The following is a 16,214-nucleotide window of genomic DNA, read 5'->3' on the forward strand; positions in this document are numbered from 1 at the left end:
AATAAAACTGTATGACTGTCTTCATTCTGAACCATGGAAGTCATGTTGTCATAATTTCTTATTATCTTTAGCGGTAAGTTTTTAAAAATCCTGATAATGAAGCGTCCAGACAAGACTTTACAGCATCATACCCTATTGTTCGACTTATTTATACTTTCACTGTTAAAATAGTGCTCAATACAATTGTAGAGCGATACAGAAATATTAAAACAGAACTTGAATCATGTTGTTAATCAGAGTTTCCCACCTTTTTAGATACACATCTGTGTGTTTAATTTTAGTACTGCTGGTCTAATCGATTGTTTCAAATATTTTATAAGAGGTCATGGTGTATTTGCTGCTGATATTTACAAGTGTGGTATGTACAATACTTGCCAAAAACCACACAGATTCAGACAAACTTATCTTAGGCCAGTTTCCAGATGAGTTCGCGTTTGGTGTGGCTACATCAGCATATCAAGTTGAAGGAGCTTGGAATGAAGATGGTAAGCGGTTTTAAGAGCTATATTCAGCTCATTTGCTTATTCTGCTAATGGAGCTCAATTGAAGCTTAAACAAGGAAGTGATTAACAATAATTAACAATTAACAAAATATTTTGGAGAATGGTGTTACGGGAAAAATATCACAATCCCTACTGAATGCGTGCCAGATGAGTTGTTGTATGTATACAAAATAGTGTTAACCGATACAATTTTCATGCCCATCCCATAATGTTGCCGACTTGCGGTTTTCGACTTGATAAAGGAATTTGTCGATTTGGGTTCTTCGATTACATGCATTCCACAATGGTGAAACTTTTTGATAATCTATTTAAAGGTAAAGGAAAGAGTATATGGGATGTATTTTCACATACACCTGGTAAAACAGTAAACGGTGAAACTGGTGATGTCTCTATTGATCAATATCATAAATATAAAGAAGATATTCAGAATATTAAATGGCTCGGGGTAACTTATTTCGATTTTGAAAAATAATAGTTCAATTATTATAATTATATTCTTTATCATCACAATTTTTTTCTGTTATTCACAAAAGAATAATCAGAAGAATTAGTTCATTACGACATGATTCGGATGATCTCAAAGTAAGGCTCTATCGATCAAACGATGCCTTCAATAATCACATTGTCCATCACAAGTTCATCTTCCAGCATTGTTTTTTATTTTGTTTTAAACTCCGACAGTTTTTTGGTTATTCCTATTCGTAAATGAATTATTGTGCAGTACTCATGTGTGGTAGCTTTTATTGTTGTTATATATAACTATTTTCAATATTTCATTCATTCTACATATTCAGGTTACTCACTACAGATTCTCAATAGCATGGACTCGACTGTTACCAGATGGTACTACAAACAACGTTAGCCAGAAAGGTATAGATCATTATAACGATGTTATCAACGAGCTGTTGAAATATAACATCACCCCGTTCGTCACGTTATACCATTGGGATTTACCACAAGGTCTTCAGGATCATGGTGGATGGGCTAGTGACACTGTTATTCAGCATTTCGCAAATTATGCAGATTTATGTTTCAAATCGTTTGGAGACAGGGTAAGCACCCGCAACATTTTTAATTCTTTATGGATTCCTTTTACTTTAGACTGGATTTCTTCCAAATTGAGGTATATATGATTACGTTTTAATTATTATTTAATAAGACAATCAAATCCTGTAAAAACTGCCACCCCTTTTTTGTTTTCGATCTGGAAAGTGGAAAGTGTCCATAGGTATTAGAAACCTCTAGAGTACTAATAGACACGGTATACATGCTAAGTAAGAGTGTATGAAATTAATTGTTGAGAAGATTTTGTTAAATCTTAAATATTTCAGGTTAAAAACTGGATAACATTTAATGAACCGTTTATAACATCTTGGATGGGACATGAAAATGGTGAAATGGCTCCTGGTATTAAAGATTCAGCTGTTATGTATAAAGTAGCTCACAATCTCATTAGATCCCATGTAGAAGCTTATTATTTATATAATAAAACTTATAAACACGTACAGAAAGGTAAGGATGGGAACGACTAACTTGCGGTATTTAGCTATTAAGGACTTCGACAGCTAAACCTGGTTTGGTGGCACAGTGGCATCAGGTGTCATAGATAGAGGTCAAAGTGATCAGACTTTTTTGATTTTGAATAGTACTCTTTGAAGGTATAGTCGATATAGTAAGTACTGAAATATGCTTGAAATTCCCTTCAATATCGTTTATTATGATAGTACATAATCCACAAATCCATAAATGAATTATATTTTTACTCTTAAAGAGTTTTCAATACATCAAATGACGAATGGAAGTCTTTCTATTACTTGTTCTTGATTCTAAAAAACAGGTCAAGTTGGTATTACCCTAGATTCGGAATGGAAAGAACCAGTTACAGATAGTGAGAGGAACCAAGCAGCAGCACAACGAGCTTTAACTTTTAGAATTGGGTGGTTTGCTGATCCATTGATCTTTGGGGACTATCCAGATCTGATGAAAGTGATGATTGCATTGAAGAGTAACGCTCAGGGACGAACTACATCTAAACTTCCACAATTTACTCAGACGGAAATAACCAGAAATAAAGGTATGAATTGAATCTATACCATAGCCTCATGTTCAGACCGGCCAGCACACGTTTTTATCCAATTTTACAAGAACTTTCCATGGTTCCAAACCTTTTGGATTTTTTTTTACACCAAACGGCAGTAAAATCAAGAACTAAAAGGTTTAAAGAAATCTTACGGGAACCAAGTTCAATACGAAAACAACTGGCACTTTTTGCAGGGCTGTGAAGGTTAAAGATTCCTTCGACCGTTGGAAGAAATAAGCTAATGTCACTGCACAGGCAAGATTTGTCCATTATTGCGCTCTGTTTAACGTTTTTTTATTATCCCATTTAGGTATACATATGTTTCAGGTTTTACGAGGTAGTCGCAGCTTCTTATAAGCTTGTTCTCTTGAGGTCCAATGTTTGATCTCGGCTCGGATAGCCTGTCATTTTATCTGGGGTGTTGAATTAATAACGCTGCCTTAGCTGATACTATTTTTTTTATTATAGCTCGTTCACTGCAACATATATATATATATAGGTATAAATATAAATAAAAGATATAATACATACATGATATAATTATTAATACAGCTGACTCGATTATACTTGATATTTTCAAACACTAATAATAACATTTTATAATTCCTTTAAAGTTACACTAATAAGAATAGATAACACTAAATGAATTTACAAACTATTGGCACCATATAAACAAACACCCCAAAGAACATACAAAACTTCTAATATTGTAAAGTATCCTGGAAATTTTAATATATTACCTATTAAGAATCATCTAATATATAGCTTACTAAAGTGGGAAATAACTTAAAAATAGTAATAATCTTTAAGCAATAGACGCTAAAAGCAATCTAAAGGTTGAAATACAGATGTAGAAACACCGAAGTAAGTAGCAAGAATGATAAATTAAAATACTTGTAAATAGTAATAACAAAAAGTAATCAGGAATAGTAATGAGTAGCAATAGAATAAATCACGTGATTGACATCTAATTACTACAGGACATAACGATAGGCATAGTTATCCAGGTAAAAAGAAAAAAATAACACTCAACGATCGAGGCACAGTCTCCAGAAATGACATAGCCCTTTTCTGAGAAATGTTTTCATGTTATGTCAATGTGGTTTCTTCCATGTTTCAGGAACGGTAGATTTCTTTGGAATAAACCACTACAGCACAAATATCGTAGAACATCAAAATATCGATAACACGATAAATGGATTTTTTAACGAACAAAATGTCAAAGTTCTTTCAACACAGTAAGTAAACAGAAGTAGTGTTTTTTTATAAATCGGTGTTACATTATGATGTCCTCCATTTACAACAGCATATAGAATTAAAATGAAATGAAAAAGTTTTACGTCCTACTTTCTGCACCATGTGGGCTAATGAAGCATTTAGAACGGTCCCTTATGACCGTCATCGTATGATCTCGAATGTGTTCATGTAAGATTTCAATTAAGTAATCAGTCCTTGCTCGTGGTAACAATTTTGTGATCGGGTATATTTTTTACGCCACTCAGAAATGTCGTCCCTTGCAATACAACTGTGGTCAATGACAAGATGACTCAATGGTGGAAAAAACATGGAACAAAGCATCAACATCTGCATTTTAATCAGATTGCTTTGAGTCTCTAATATCTTTAAGATATCTAACCTGACAACCTGGCCCTACTTATTTCCCACACTCGATACACGCTGATGACACGCCGAATATTACGTCTTGGTATGGTCAGAGTTTGCTTGTGGATATCTTAGAGATGGCTCACTGTTGTAGCTTTTCCATCTGCTCTTTAGTTTTGCATCATTTGGTCAAAGGGTTAAATAGAAATGTGGTGTTCTTAACCCTATTTGCTCTAAATATGTAATGTTTAGGAATTATGCATGGGGATTAAGAAAACTGATGAATTATATGAAGAAGACATATGGACATATTAACATCTACGTCACTGAAAATGGACTAGCAGAATGTGGAACAACATGGGATCAACAAAGAATAGACTACATCAAATATTATACCAATAACTTGTTAGAAGGTATTGCTTCAATCCTGTATAGGAGAGTCGTATTGGAATTCTCTCGTCAGGATCAAGTCATAACTCAAATCGGTCTCCCTAATCACATTCGTATTCTATCGTAACGAAGCTCACCTGTTATTGATGAACGCATCGGAATGTTTCTGTAAGTAGCAGATAGTCCTGAATTGAGGAACCCGATCGTGTTGATCTTTTCACATCGAGAACCAATCGGGGAAGTTAACCAAACAATCCTATTCGGAACGCATTTTGTCCCCAGATCATACATTGACACCGAGAATTGACAAATCGTGAACAGATCGCATACGAGCGTAATAAATCGTTCAAAACATATTGACTCGTATCACAAGCGGGATTTCAGTGGCGTTGATACCTAGCTTAATGATTAGTAATGCGGACTGAGTTATTTTTAGTTACCAGTCTTGATAATTACTATACTTTCAGCTATAAATGATGGATGTCCTATAAAGGGATATTTCTTGTGGAGTTATTCCGATTCCTATGAATGGAATTCAGGATATGGTGTTAAAATGGGGTTATTCTATGTAGACTTCACTCAGCCCGAACTACCCAGATTTCCAAAAGCATCGGCTTACTTCTACCAGAAACTGTGTAAAGCGAAAGGGTTTACTCAAGAAATTCTAGACTTCAGAGTCAGTAAGTGAAAAATAATAAAAGACGTGCAGTATTCAAGTCTTTGAAAGTTTCTAGGTTTTTTCATGACTGGTTATTCGAAGTGCATCATGTCTTTCTACATTACTACATATTAGAATGAACATAAAATTTAAGTTCTCAAGAATGGTCAATATGAGTATTTATTCATCAGTGAACTTACCTGGTGTCATAAAGTTATAATAGAATCCCTGGAAAATCTAGAAAATTGTAATTATTGAAAAATCTTAATATTACACGTTTTTCGATATTTAATTGCATTTGTATGGATAATTACAAGTTTTTTGGATTTATCGTATTATATAAAGATCCTGTTATGTTATTTATGACACCAGGTATATCTACTGATGAATATATGCTCTTATCCACAAAGTTTTATGTTAATTCTAAGATGTAGGATTCCTTTAATATATAGCTTCTTTTCGTGTAAACTGGAAGGTAAACTAGGCAAATGTGTTTTGACAACACATTGCATGGATTTGGTCACCCTGCATTGGCACTTTCTTTTACTTTAATTTTTGCCTTTATCATTACATTGCGGGAAGAAAAGGCCGTAACCAATATTTTAGCGAAATGTGAAGCGAAGTGTTTCTGACATTTATAAAGTAACTTAGCTAGCTGTCACATCAAATTTATCTCTATTTTATCAATTTTAAGCTCCAAAGGATGCAAATGAGTTCCTTTATGGTCAGTTTCCCAAAGATTTTATGTTTGGCGCCGCAACTGCTGCTTATCAAGTAGAAGGTGGATGGAATGAAGGAGGTAATAATCTTCCCAAAATATTTCTCTTTAAAAAGTGATATATGGTCATATTATGATATTTGATAAACACAATTCACAAGCAGTTGATCCTTCTAAAATTCATTGAAAACTACTGACTTTTTTGTCAGCACTATACTGTAGACTCATCTCTTTTACAAAAACTCATTTTACGCCCCTAATACATGTTTCATAACATTACTAGCAGGGAAATGGGGCTAGCTTTCCAACAGTAGAACTTAAACATAACAATAACTTATAACTATAGGTAGAGGACCAAGTATCTGGGATGATTTTGCTCACCAACCAGGTCGAATAGCTAATGGATATAACGGTGATGTAGCTTGTGACAGTTATCATAAATATAAGGAAGATGTGCAATTGCTGGTTCATCTTGGGGTATGTTCTGCTGGGAATAGTTTCATAGATTCAATCTGTAGACTATATAAGAGGTTCAAAAGAGATTCCCTAGCCTTTTATATCTATCAGGAACAACGATATCTTCCATTTTGGACCATTCTGAATAGCTATTTGCGATATTGATGTGATAATCTGGTAAAGTTTACAGAACATGATGTATGAAGACATACCTCAATTCATTATTTTTTCTGTGTAGGTCCAACACTATCTGTTTTCAATATCGTGGAGTAGAATTATGCCCGATGGTACACCATCATCAATTAATCAGCAAGGAATAGAGTATTATAGTAATCTAATAGATGAGCTGATAGCCAATAATATAGAGCCTATGGTAAAACTATATCATTGGGATCTACCATCAGGTTTACAGAAACATGGTGGTTGGCTGAATGACTCCATTGCTGATTGGTTTGATGCTTATGCTAGGGTCTGTTTTGAACAGTTTGGTAATAGGGTAAGTTTGTGTGTGAGACTATTTGTTTTAGAAAGAAAAATGATGAATGATGAATGAATCTAATGGAATTGTATGTCCTTCTCCTGGTTGACGGATAACATCATGTTATGTGCACTGATGGGTATTTTGCCAGAACAGCGGTATTAACCTATCCTTATTCGATTCAATGGTATCTTATACGTCTGCCTTTATGTCTCCAAGATGTTGCGTTTCCGGGATGGAATCCTGAATCCCTGATTAACGACTCACTGGGCCACCATGTTAATTTGAAGTCAAGATCTCGAAGATATTGGTGCATGGGTTTGTTATCGGCTGGGATCACTCCTGTGTCACAAATAAAAGTTTGCCTTTAGTCAACAAATGCGTTCATCATGATCATAATATTATTCAGGTTAAATATTGGTTGACGTTTAATGAAGCTTATGTTGTATCGTGGTTAGGATACGGTAACGGTATATTTGCACCTGGTGTTCATAGTCCGGGTGTTGGCGTATATCGAGCAGCACATAATATTATTCGATCTCACAGTCGAGTATACCATACTTATAATAACCATTTCAAAACAAGATATCACGGTGGGTGCTATTTTAACATTTACTTAAACCGTCCGTAGAGCTATTCATTTACCATTGGGACGCTTTCTGGTACCACCAGCAGGTTCTAGTACTCCCGATTTAGAACCAGGGGACTAGATATTTTTCCCTGAAATTTTCCTAAATAAAAAACACATAAGCACCCAATTCAAGTTTAATCTTTACCATCACATCAACAATTTTGAAAGCCATATTGTATCTTATCCACAATTTTCTTATCACAGGTCAAGTAGGCATAACACTTGATATCGAATGGAAGCAACCTCTGACTATGTCAACTGAAGATGCTTTAGCTGCTGAAAGAGCTTTACAGTTTAAACTTGGTTTGTTTGCTAATGCTATTCTGGAAAATGGGGACTACCCACAGATTATGAAAGATTATGTTGGGAGAAAAAGTCACGGCACGTCCAGGTTACCCACATTCACAGAAGAGGAAAAGAAAATTAATAAAGGTAACCTGGGTCATATATTAAAGAATAACGAAGGCTCGTGACGACCAATTTGCCTTCAAAATGGCATCTGTATGAAAACAGTTGACGTTACGCCAGAAATGGTTCATAACGCATAAGTACGTTATCATCCATTAATAAGATGGCGATGCATGAATAACCAATTTGACATTATTTAAACACTCACACACAGCGAGAAACTGGGCTTTACACTGCAATTTCTCGGAAATGTGTGGATGTAAAATTTATGTTAAAGTATCGTAAAAAAGTTTCATCAATTTTAAATTTAATGATGCAAAATATGATTAGTTTTGAGTTAGTGGGGATTGGAGAAGGAAGTTTTAAAGACGTCAAGTTGACGATGTTATTCAGTGACATAACCTTACCGTTTGCGTTATGAGCTTCGTTCTTGATTCAACATGGCCGACGCTTGAATAAGGTCTGTTGCGACATTTATCCTTGAAACAGCAGACATGTGTCATAAAATATGCATTGATCCAGGATGTAGTTTTCTACCACTAAACTTTATCCAGCAACATATTGATATTGATATTGATTTTGTTGAGACCCATCTTCTCAAGGTATAAGACGAAGTTCGTAATACCCTGACCATTTTGAAGATGGCACAGACTATGATTTCCGAAAGCTTTTTTTCACTACATATACTTGATGATCATTGATACTTTACAGGTGCTTATGATTTTCTGGGTATCAACCATTATACCACTCATATGATCTCTAATAAACCAAACCCGGATTCTGAACCGGATTACGAACAGGATCAAGAAATAGAAACTCGATATGATTCATGCTGGGGAAAGTGAGTGCTGCTTCAGTGTCCTTTTTGAAGTTTTTGGTATAAGTTTGTGGATTCGATTCACTCTTTTCGCACCAGTCGTGTACTCACACCAGTATGACAAATCAATCTCAGTTTTTGATTGGAACTCTAACCTCTTCACCTTTTAGAAGTCAACATATTAGATATTCCTTCTGTCCGCTAGAATCCCCGAGCCCGAAAAATGTTCTAGTTCTAGCAAAAATTGATTTGTTTATCTGAGTATTCTGAATCTGAACAGTTGAAAAGGATTGTTACTAATCAGACAAATGATATTATGAGCATTTCGATGGTAGCTTTAAATCGCAAGTCGAACCAAGGAAAAGGCTAGTAATATATAAGGAGGGATAGTGGTGCATGGTTTTTAGTTGCAGTAATGGAATTGGTCGGTTTTCAGTATTTTTCCTCAATGTAGCTACTCGACGAAGTCGAACTGTGGTTACCTTTACTAAATGACGTCAACGATGAGTGGTTATGTTTTGTTATTATTCAGAACGCCAGCAGATTGGTTAAATGAATATCCCCGTGGTATAAGATTGTTATTAAATTATGTGAAAGTGAAATATAACAACCCGCCTGTTATTATAACTGAAAGTGGTAGACCAGATATTGAAGGTTCGAACGATAAAGGCAGAATACATTATTATACTTCATATATCAATGAACTTATGAAAGGTATGTATATTAACGTTATTTACAAATTGCTTCTAATAGCTTTGTTATGATCCATATGTCATAAAACGATGTTAATTTAAAATGTCATCTGTATTCTATTTATCAATTGGCTAAAATCACAGAGCAATAAGCCAGTGATTTTGCTGGAAGCTAAGACTGTCAATAATTCATATCTTGAGGAGAATTTTGTCGCCGAATATAGCCTTGTCTTGAGTTTGAGCTTGAACGACTGGCACGGGCACACGAGGAGACAAAAATCTCCAGTCGATAATCACGTACGGACCATGCAATTGACAGCAAAATGAATCTGATTGGACGATGGCGGTCTGTCTTGCAAACTCTCAGAGACAATTATCAAACTTGATTATAAATCATGTGGCGCGAGATAATCTTGTTATCACGCGAGATTTTACTTAATATTTGAGTCTGAAACAAAAATCTCCTACCAAGACTGCTCGCGTGCCCGCACCTTTAAGATCCCTATCGGAACTCTTGAACCAGTATGCCCTGGTCGTACAAAATACCTAGTGTACCACCGCGATAAGATTTGTTATATTTTTGACTCTGTACTACATAAACTGTAGTGTTCTTATCAAAGCATGACATGCTCACTCGTTAAAAACATTGATTATCTAAACTCTTTGGTCGCATGAAAATACCAAATGCAGCTCTGATGTGATCAAATTTTCAATTCCATTTCTAAGAATGCTGTTGAATGATATTAAAGTTTAACGTTTCTTCCTTTTCAGCTATAAAAATAGATGGTTGTAATGTTAAAGGGTACACTGCCTGGTCTTTGATGGATAATTTTGAATGGTTAATGGGCTACACACAGCGATTTGGATTATATTATGTGGATTTCACCAACCCAAACAGAACTCGTGCACCCAGAAAGTCTGTAGATGTTTACAGAAATATAATAAAAAATAATGGATTTGTAAAACCATAATAACAAATTAAACATTGATACACCATCGCTTTGCTTCTCATGAAACCTTAGATCTTTACAGGTTGGCAGTATATGTCCAAACAGAAGAAAACGGAATTTGAGTGCGAAGCAGAGCATGCTCACTCTTTTCGAAACACCTGATGGTACTTCTCTTCGGAGAATATATAGAAAACTTTTACTCTCGACACTTCAAAATAATTTGTAATTGTGCTCATTTTGCATTAAATACCGTTGAAGAGTTAAAAGATCAGCCGCATTACAGTGGCTTAAACTGGGCTTTATTATAATATGCATACAGAAAATCATATCCCCGAGTATTCTCCTTTTGAAATAATTAAGCTGTCGGCCTCCTATGAAACCCCATAATGACGTTATAGCAAAAATCCATTTCCATTCCGACAAATATAAATTTCGATACAGACAGGACACACTCCGGTAATTCATTTGCCATCTTTCCATGTTAAATTTCTACCTTTTTCCAGAAATATCGTTGAAAACTTTCCAATATGTCACCTGAAAGCCTGGCCAAGAATTAGTTTCTTGACAAAAATTCAATATATCAAGACCGTGAAAATCCTGAACTAGCCAAACTGAAAGTCACCACATTTTATCAACATCCATTTGATTGTACATGCACACAAATCACTATTTTTAGAATTATTCTTCAGCATGAAAATCTCTTATCATCTCACAAAATCTGAAGAAAATACAATTCCGGGCATTAAATTCCAAATCAAGACCAAAACTTAGTCAAAAAAAGGCATGCAAAACCCCCAAGAGGGAGGAAGGGAAAAAGAGGATATCAAAAAGAGCACGGACTACATAATTAATTGCTGTAGTGGGTCCTATATAAATCGCCTTTCTAGTTTAGTTTCGTTGATAACCTCTCTTCATACTACAAAATCGCCATCTTGCAAACAAGGTCATATGAAGTAAACCATATGAAAGTCATATTCCATTCTAAAATCAATTATATTCTATACCTTATAACAATAATAAAAACTGATTTAAGATCTATGACGCATATTATAATTGGAATGGTACGTGAACCAGGATCTAAAATGACCTGACACGAGGTTTTTAAAGTATATTGTACAATACGCCTGTATCGTATTCCTGATGACCTTGCTTTCCAAATCACGATTCTTACACAAATATATTGGTTAAAGGAAGGTTATTTAAAATTCTAGAATTCATTATGCAAATGCACATAAAATAATATATATTTGATTATGATATTGGAGGGGGATATGAAAATATTCATTTTATATTTGGATAATACTAGCACTGGTTTCTAAATCGTATTTTGCTTATTAATTTTACATTAATCTCCTAATTAGTAAGCCTACTAAAATCTTAGAATGGCTTTTGGTAAAGGAAAACTACTGAAGAAAGGGGTAATTTTCAGAACAAAACATGGGCCATAATATCCCTTGTTATGAAATGAGGGGAATGCATGCGCCTCAAATGTAAAATCGTAAATTCGTTGACAAATACCCAAACTAGGAATTCTTCTTTTTCTATTTCTATATGACAGAGTCTCAAGAAAAGACGAGTCGCCATTTTAACTTTCAAACTCGGATGATTCTCTACATACATAGATTTGAAAGCCTAAATATATTTGGTGAGCTGTGAACACTATTACTGATTAACTTAGCTAAAAACAAATACTTTTCTGAGACTGAGGTATGATTGCTCAAACAGATGGCGAATCTGTTCCCTTAAGTACTTCAATTCGGACCTTTAAGAAAAATCTTGACCTTCATTCTTTAATAATGGTAGCAAATTACATATTCACAGGAAATAACCATGACATCATAAGTTTTCAAGGAGTATATAATGTCATATTACAAAATAAACAATTAGTGTTTTCTATTGTAAAATCTTAGTAGTCGGGAACAATGAAACTGTCGTTAGTAACTGTAACGTTCTTCTTTTTAGGTAAGTCTTTTCTTTCTCATATATAAAAAACAGTTATCAAATTGTTGAAGATGGGTACGGATAATCTGGGAAATATAAATGCCAAGAAATTTTGCCAAATACCAGCTATAGAAAGCATCTTCATCAACCTGGAGTTGTTATCCCTGTACCGTATCACTGAGCTGCTATTTTATATGGACTGCTGAGGCATTATAGATGCAATAAATTATTATTAATTATTTATTATTAATATATGGACCGTAATAACATTTTGCTTTCCAACTTTAATACACATTCCTATATTGTTTAAAAAATATTGTCCCTGACTCTGCTGGTTCCTGATTCCCTGTTTGGAATGATTTTAAAAAAAAAGTACAGCCTGAATCGCTCCGATCGTATTTTGACTTCTATATCATATTGGCATGTTTTTGTATCTCCCTTCATTGGGTTTTAACTAAAGTCGATAATTCTTTTTTCAGATTGTATACACATTGGTAGTACAAGAAGTATATCGTCCGACAAGAAAAAGGTATATTATACTCGAACCCTGAATCATGATCCAGATCACGCATCCGTTCAAAACAGTGTTCCTCCTCAGTTCTTTATTCACCGAGCATTTCAACCACGATCACCAAAGAAACACCACAAATTATTTAAAAGATATGCTCATCGACCTTATTATCGCCAACCTTCAAGGCAAAATAGTTATCAACAGACATCAAGGAGATCATACCAATATTATAGACGACCGTCAAAACCACGGGCCAAACCGGCGGTGACCAATAATTTGTGGGATACCGTATCAAACCTGTGGAATAAATACAATCCATTTAAACGAAAATTCAATACTCCATATATCTCAGGACTATCATATCCAGGATTTAAATGGGTGTCTTCATACAAAGCACCCGTTCGTGTAGTTCGTTTTGTCTATCGATATTCTCCTTTCATACCATTGGTTTATGGTGGTAGGCGTTTGGTTTTCATAAAACCTCGGCGTCGGCCCATACCACCTAAAAAGACACTTGACAAATTACGATATAGTTGCACAACTTGGTCGGACGTCTGCGATAATGCCTGGGACAATCATACAGAAACGCTCAAACAACAAGGATCAAAAGGTCCGTCTCAAGAAGACAAAACACCTGCTAAGGAAAAATCTACAGTTACCGAGAAAGACAAAATTTCCCAAATCGCGGCTGTTCCACCATCATCTGCAACTTCAAATGAAAAAACTCCCGAAACTGACAAATTTCCAAAACCAGATGAAACGAATGAAAACATTCAAACAGCAGATGAGAAAAATAATTCTATGTCATGGACAGAGCTTACTACAAAACTGATTTCAACTACCGACACTAGAATGCCTGACGAACATACTTCAGAAACTGTCCAATTGATTAAATCTACAACAGAAGCAATATCGACAACTAAAGCTACTCAATATACAGAGTCGAAATCGACAACCGAATTAACTGAACCAACCGAACTTACAACAGAACCAATGTCGACAACTGTAGTAACTGAAACTACAACAGAACCAATGTCGACATCTAAGGCAATTACAACTACAGAACCTATTACAGAACCAATGTCGACGTCCGAGGCAACTGCAACCACTGAACCCACAACAGAAATTTTATCCACAACTGAAACTAATGAACCTTCAACAGAACCAATATCGACAACAGAGGCATTAAAAACCACTGTGCTTACAACAGAACCAATGTCGACAACCCAGGCCACCGAAACTACCGAAGCTACAACAGAACCAATGTCGACAACTGATGCAAATAAGAACACTGAGCCCATATCAGAACCAATGTCGACATCCGTAGTAACTGAAAGTATTCAGCCCACAACAGAACCAATGTTAACCATCGGTGCAACCGAAACTACGGAACCTACAACAGAACCAATGTCAACATCCGAAGCAACAGAAACTACTGAGCCCACAACAGAACTAATGTCCACAACCGAGGTAACTGCAACAACTGAACCTACAACAGAACCAATGTCGACAACTGAAACTACCGAATCTACAACAGAACCAATGTCTACAACCGATGCGACGGAAACTACTGAAACTACTGAAACAACAACAGAACGGACAACCGGTGCATTTGAAACTACTGAATCTACAACAGAATCAATTTCGACATCTGAGGCAACTAAAACTGTTAAGCCCACAACAGAACCAATGTCGACAACCGTAGCAACTGAAACTACTGAGCCCACAACAGAACCAATGTCGACAACCGAGGTAACTGAAACTACTGAACCCACAACAGAACCAATGTCGACAACTGATGGAAATGTTACCCCCGAGCCCACAACAGAACTAATGTCGACCACGTGGACAACAGAAACTACTGAACCCAAAACAGAATCAATGTCCACAACCGAGATAACTGAAACTACGGAACCCACAACAGATCAAATGTCCACAACCGAGATAACAGAAACTACTGAACCCACAACAGAACCAATGTCGACAACTGATGCAAATGTTACCCCTGATCCCACAACAGAACTAATGTCGACCACGGGGACAACTGAAACTGCTAAACCCACAACAGAATCAATGTCGACTTCTGAGGCAACTAAAACTAATGAGCCCACAACAGAACCAATGTCGACAACCGAAGCAACTGAAACCATTGAACCCACAACAGAACCAATGTCGACAACCGTAGAAAATATAACTACTGAGCCAACAACAGAAATGATGTCGACAATCGTAGTAACTGAAACTACTGAACCCACAACAGAACCAATGTCGACAACTGATGCAAATGTTACCCCTGAGCCCACAACAGAACTAATGTCGACCACGGGGAAAACTGAAACTACTAAACCCACAACAGAATCAATGTCCACAACCGAGATAACTGAAACTACTGAACCCACAACAGAACCAATGTCGACAACTGATGCAAATGTTACCCCTGAGCCCACAACAGAACTAATGTCGACCACGGGGAAAACTGAAACTACTAAACCCACAACAGAATCAATGTCCACAACCGAGATAACTGAAACTACTGAACCCACAACAGAACAAATGTCGACAACCGAGATAACTGAAACTACTGAACACACAACAGAACAAATGTCGACAACCGAGATAACTGACCTTACCACAAATGAAGATGAACAAGCAAGTCAATCAAGCAAATCGGCAGAACAAACCACTGGTCTTACAAGCAACGAAAATACATCAAAATCGTCTACTGCTTCAGAAACAGAAAGTACAGTTTCGCCATTTGCTATCTTTCCGCCTCCCGAGGATATCGCTTTTGTTCACGAAAATGCTGCTTTTATACCCTTAATTTACGGTGCCGGCAAATATCCATTTAAACCACCCATGTACCAGCCCTTTCCACCAGAATCTTACCTGGTGAATCTTAAAGTTTGTTGCATCATGTGGCCTAGTTTATGTGAAGATGCAATTAAAAAAAGAGAGGAAGCAATGGCGGAAAACAACTCAGAAGACGGATATAATTTCTCACAACCCGATGAACCTGAAGACTATGATGATGGATTCAGTGTAGAAACGCAGGACTTTTCAAAGCCAAATTCTGGCTGAACATCTCAAACATTGCGTTATGGAAATGGATTATCATGCATGTCATTGTACAGTTAATCTGTTGATTGTGAATTTCTGTCTAAAAACATCGTGGAAATGGGCCAGATGAAAAAGTACTTATGAATGATAGATTAAAAAAAAGTTGTTTTCGTTTTTTTTTTTTTGGTCTTTTGATGCAACACCTATTTTTAGAATCTTTCAATTTGATATCTCATGCCATCCACTAATGCTAATTGCTAATACAATAAATAATTCACGCATTCATAAGAATTGTTCAGAGGGGACTTGCCCTGTGTGCTAC

General features: G+C 35.9%; 3 protein-coding genes across 3 annotated transcripts; all 3 read left to right on the plus strand.

The window, feature by feature from the left end:
* Positions 1-325: 325 nt before the first annotated feature.
* On the plus strand, positions 326-5,263 carry LOTGIDRAFT_131894 (hypothetical protein; the record flags this gene model as incomplete). Its single annotated transcript, XM_009066417.1, has 8 exons — positions 326-485; positions 818-948; positions 1,298-1,555; positions 1,835-2,015; positions 2,341-2,577; positions 3,704-3,807; positions 4,391-4,598; positions 5,043-5,263. The coding sequence occupies 8 exons, from the start codon at positions 326-328 to the stop codon at positions 5,261-5,263; spliced, it is 1,500 nt and encodes a 499-aa protein (XP_009064665.1).
* Positions 5,100-10,428, plus strand: LOTGIDRAFT_207250 (hypothetical protein; the record flags this gene model as incomplete). Its single annotated transcript, XM_009066418.1, has 9 exons — positions 5,100-5,120; positions 5,963-6,032; positions 6,298-6,428; positions 6,646-6,903; positions 7,295-7,478; positions 7,721-7,948; positions 8,636-8,765; positions 9,274-9,455; positions 10,205-10,428. 9 exons carry the CDS (start codon positions 5,100-5,102, stop codon positions 10,402-10,404), a joined length of 1,404 nt encoding a protein of 467 aa, XP_009064666.1. The 3' UTR covers positions 10,405-10,428.
* Positions 10,429-12,305: 1,877 nt separating this feature from the next.
* LOTGIDRAFT_168541 (hypothetical protein) lies at positions 12,306-15,913 on the plus strand (the record flags this gene model as incomplete). The annotated part of the gene is made up of 2 exons (XM_009066419.1): positions 12,306-12,345; positions 12,804-15,913. The coding sequence occupies 2 exons, from the start codon at positions 12,306-12,308 to the stop codon at positions 15,911-15,913; spliced, it is 3,150 nt and encodes a 1,049-aa protein (XP_009064667.1).
* Positions 15,914-16,214: the final 301 nt, after the last annotated feature.

The sequence above is a fragment of the Lottia gigantea genome, assembly GCF_000327385.1.
Source record: "Lottia gigantea unplaced genomic scaffold LOTGIsca_76, whole genome shotgun sequence".
In the NCBI taxonomy this organism is placed as follows: domain Eukaryota; kingdom Metazoa; phylum Mollusca; class Gastropoda; family Lottiidae; genus Lottia; species Lottia gigantea.